Raw genomic sequence first — 3203 nt, forward strand, 5'->3', positions numbered from 1 at the left:
CCAGTGCTAAACGGTAGAACCTATTCAATATCCTTTGTAAGTCAACTTGCCGTTCTCTTACATGTGTAGTGTGATTCAGTATGCCCTAGTAAAATAATTAAATAAAGCAACTTTCAATATAATTAATTTTATTCATAAATTATTGACGCTGGCAATTTATCTCTCAAACCCAATAAGATCTGTATCACTATTGTAGTTTAACTTGTCATACAATTTATCACATTCCGACCAGCCAGTTTGAAAATTCTTTTTAAGTATTTTTTATCTGTATTAGTGGCTAATCAGGGCGGGAATGACTCGACAATTGTTCAAGTAGCAATATCACGACCTATTAGATCACAAATGTGGGTCGTTGCGGTCGTTACAGCGTGAAACGGACCACCTCCGCGTTCATTTTTTACCATTCAAAAATTTCTCCTCTAACTCAAACCCCCCACGAAGGATTAGGAACTTTAGTAACACTTCAACACTCCGGTAAAAAGCGTAATAATCTGATTAAATTTATCGTTTACCACCCAGATAGAATAACCAAGTTGAACAAATTCAATAAAACAAGATGCAAGTACCATAATAATTGTTTCTTTTAATATACTGCTTACAACTATAACAAGGAAAATTATTTACAAAGCGAATAATATATGTTTATCTACAATATAACGTCGAAGCCAAATAAATACTATTTACAATTTTCCATAACTTCACTAACATTTAAACATGGAATGTTCTTTTGAGAGAATATTTACAAACACTAAATAAATAAATTATTATCATCACTAGCACGAACATCTATTAATTTTAAAGTACGTCTAATTTGAGATCACTTAAATATATGTCGTTGATTATGAGGTTGCTGGTTTATAAAAACTTTAAATGGATTAGCGTATGTAGGCCTCTCACAACACCGTCGGCAAACACGCGAGCCTTAAACTACAAATTACTAACAAAATAACCAAATACTATTTACACATAGGAACAAAACAATTGAGTAATAATAAATTTTACTTTATAAAGATTTAACGGGAACCAAAGAAGTATTGTGATAACTTGAATATTTCTCATAAATCTGTACTTACAACCTAGCATTGCACATGTTGTAACAGTTCACAAGATCTTGGTGATGTCACGCGACGGGAAGCAGCGTTGGCTGCAGGTAGCAGGGACGAAGGGCATGGGCGGCCGCTTGCAATAACTCTGCCTGATACCTTTGCGCTGCTAGCATATACGGCGAGGGCATTGACAAATCCAGCCTCGGAATGGGAGGCATCACTTGCATTGCTATCATCGGCTGAGGAGGTGAGGGAGACGATCTCGGTGGTTCAGGCTCCAACAAAGCATCTATTGTAAATGCTCTTCGTGGCCTCTCCCGTGGTAAAACTGTAACAGCTACTTCCGGTAATTCAGCGGGCTCAGGACTCATTTGTGAACACATTGGAGGCGTATACAAACTTGCGCTGGGCAATGCCGACGGCGGAGGTGGCGCATTCGCTTGTCGAGCCAAAAATGCCCTATTAAAACTCGCCAGGGCGGCCAATTCAGCGTTTAGATTATCTTTTTCACCTTTCTGCAACTTGAATCTTTTTCTTCGACGCAATAGGGATCCATTCTCGAACATATCAAAAGCCTGTGGATGCAAAGTCCAATAAGCTCCTTTGCCAGGTCTGTCCGGTCTTCGTGGCACCTTCACGAAACAATCGTTGAAAGAAAGGTTGTGTCTCAATGAATTCTGCCATCTCTGCGTATTTCTTCTGTAGTAAGGGAATCGGTCCATTATAAACCGATATATTTCTGACAGCGGCAACATACGTTCCGGTGAACTCCATATTGCCATAGCTGTTAATGAAATGTAAGAATAAGGTGGTTTTTGATCACCGTACGATTCACGTGAGGGTCGCGGCATGGTCACTTCCACTCAGGACCGGCAACAAGATAATGTTAAAAAATTAAATTGTATAACCGGCACAGCGTGTAGTCACGTCACTTCGGTACGAGGTGTGAAAAAGAACTGAGGTGCGGAGAGCTTGGCGGTTGACCCGCCCGCCTTGTAGGGGTCCCACTGTGTATGAGTAGAGCCGCTAGATTCTCGCTTTTGATTGGCTGGATACGCAACCAATGGGAAGCGAAAACTTTCAGGTATGATGTCGGCTCACTAACAAGGAATTTAAATTGATATTATGTTTATATTGCCTCCAAACATCCTTTGTGATGACACCGCTTTTTATTTAGCGTATGTAAATTACAATGATACAGAAAAAGAGATTTGAATTATGCACCAATTCAACGATGAATGTATATCATTACGTAGTCTTAATATAACAAATTGCATTAACTGAAGCTGGCTTGAATAAATTAGTTATGATATTAGTAAAATCCAGCTCTTAACATTTTGTTTCAAAAATTTTAAAAGTTAGGTTACCTATATTCTGTCTTTATGCCTACAGTGTAATGCTTACGGTCATGATTGGTATACGAGTATGTAACTTTTAACTGAAAAGACATTTTAAAATATTTACTCTTTAAAATATTTTCACATTGGATCACATAAATGAAAGCTCGCCAGTGAATAGTTATCTTGATGGTAAATATTTATAGAAAGTAAGTACACAGTTTTTATACGATTCAACGATTTAGAAGTAACAAAAAACGAATCGGACACGACTAATTTTTTACTTCCTAGACACAGAAGGTGACTGAACTGTAACAGTCAGGCTAAAATAAAAATAACGCTTCACAAATAACACAACAAAAGATTACTTTTCGGAAGACAGATGCGAATGTTAAATTTGAATTTATTAAATCAATTCAAGTATCTAAACGAAGGATACATCGGGTGTACGATAACCCGCTAATCATTATGCGATCAGTATATTATGGGTTGCGGAAATGGGTAGGCAGAGAAACTATCTATATAACCTATCTGATACCTCTTATATCTCGATACACACATTTCACTACCATATAGGACTTTCAAAATTGCTAAAACATGAAAAAGCTCCCACAAGGCTTTTTCTTGTATTTGCATAATCCTACTTCCTACTAACATAATAAATGCGAAAGTTTGTAAGGATATGTGTGTGTTTGTTGCTCTTTCAAACTACTGAACCGATTGCAATGAAATTTGGTAGACAGCTGGACAACCGGAATAACAATTTTTATCCCGATATTCCTACGGGATACGGACTTATGCGGGTGAAACCGCGGGGCGC

At 37.7% G+C, this 3203-nt stretch overlaps 1 protein-coding gene across 1 annotated transcript; it reads right to left on the reverse strand.

Moving 5' to 3' along the window:
- Positions 1-1120: 1120 nt before the first annotated feature.
- On the reverse strand, positions 1121-1897 carry LOC119829647 (fork head domain-containing protein FD4-like). Its single transcript, XM_038352262.1, has one exon. It carries the CDS (start codon positions 1895-1897, stop codon positions 1121-1123), a length of 777 nt encoding a protein of 258 aa, XP_038208190.1.
- Between the last annotated feature and the right edge of the window lie 1306 nt (positions 1898-3203).

Source organism: Zerene cesonia, chromosome 10 (assembly GCF_012273895.1).
Source record: "Zerene cesonia ecotype Mississippi chromosome 10, Zerene_cesonia_1.1, whole genome shotgun sequence".
NCBI classification, from domain to species: Eukaryota; Metazoa; Arthropoda; class Insecta; order Lepidoptera; family Pieridae; genus Zerene; species Zerene cesonia.

Bases quoted from the DNA above. Each gene is read 5' to 3' on its own strand.
- LOC119829647 (XM_038352262.1), bottom strand. From the start codon at position 1,897: ATGCCGCGACCCTCACGTGAATCGTACGGTGATCAAAAACCACCTTAT.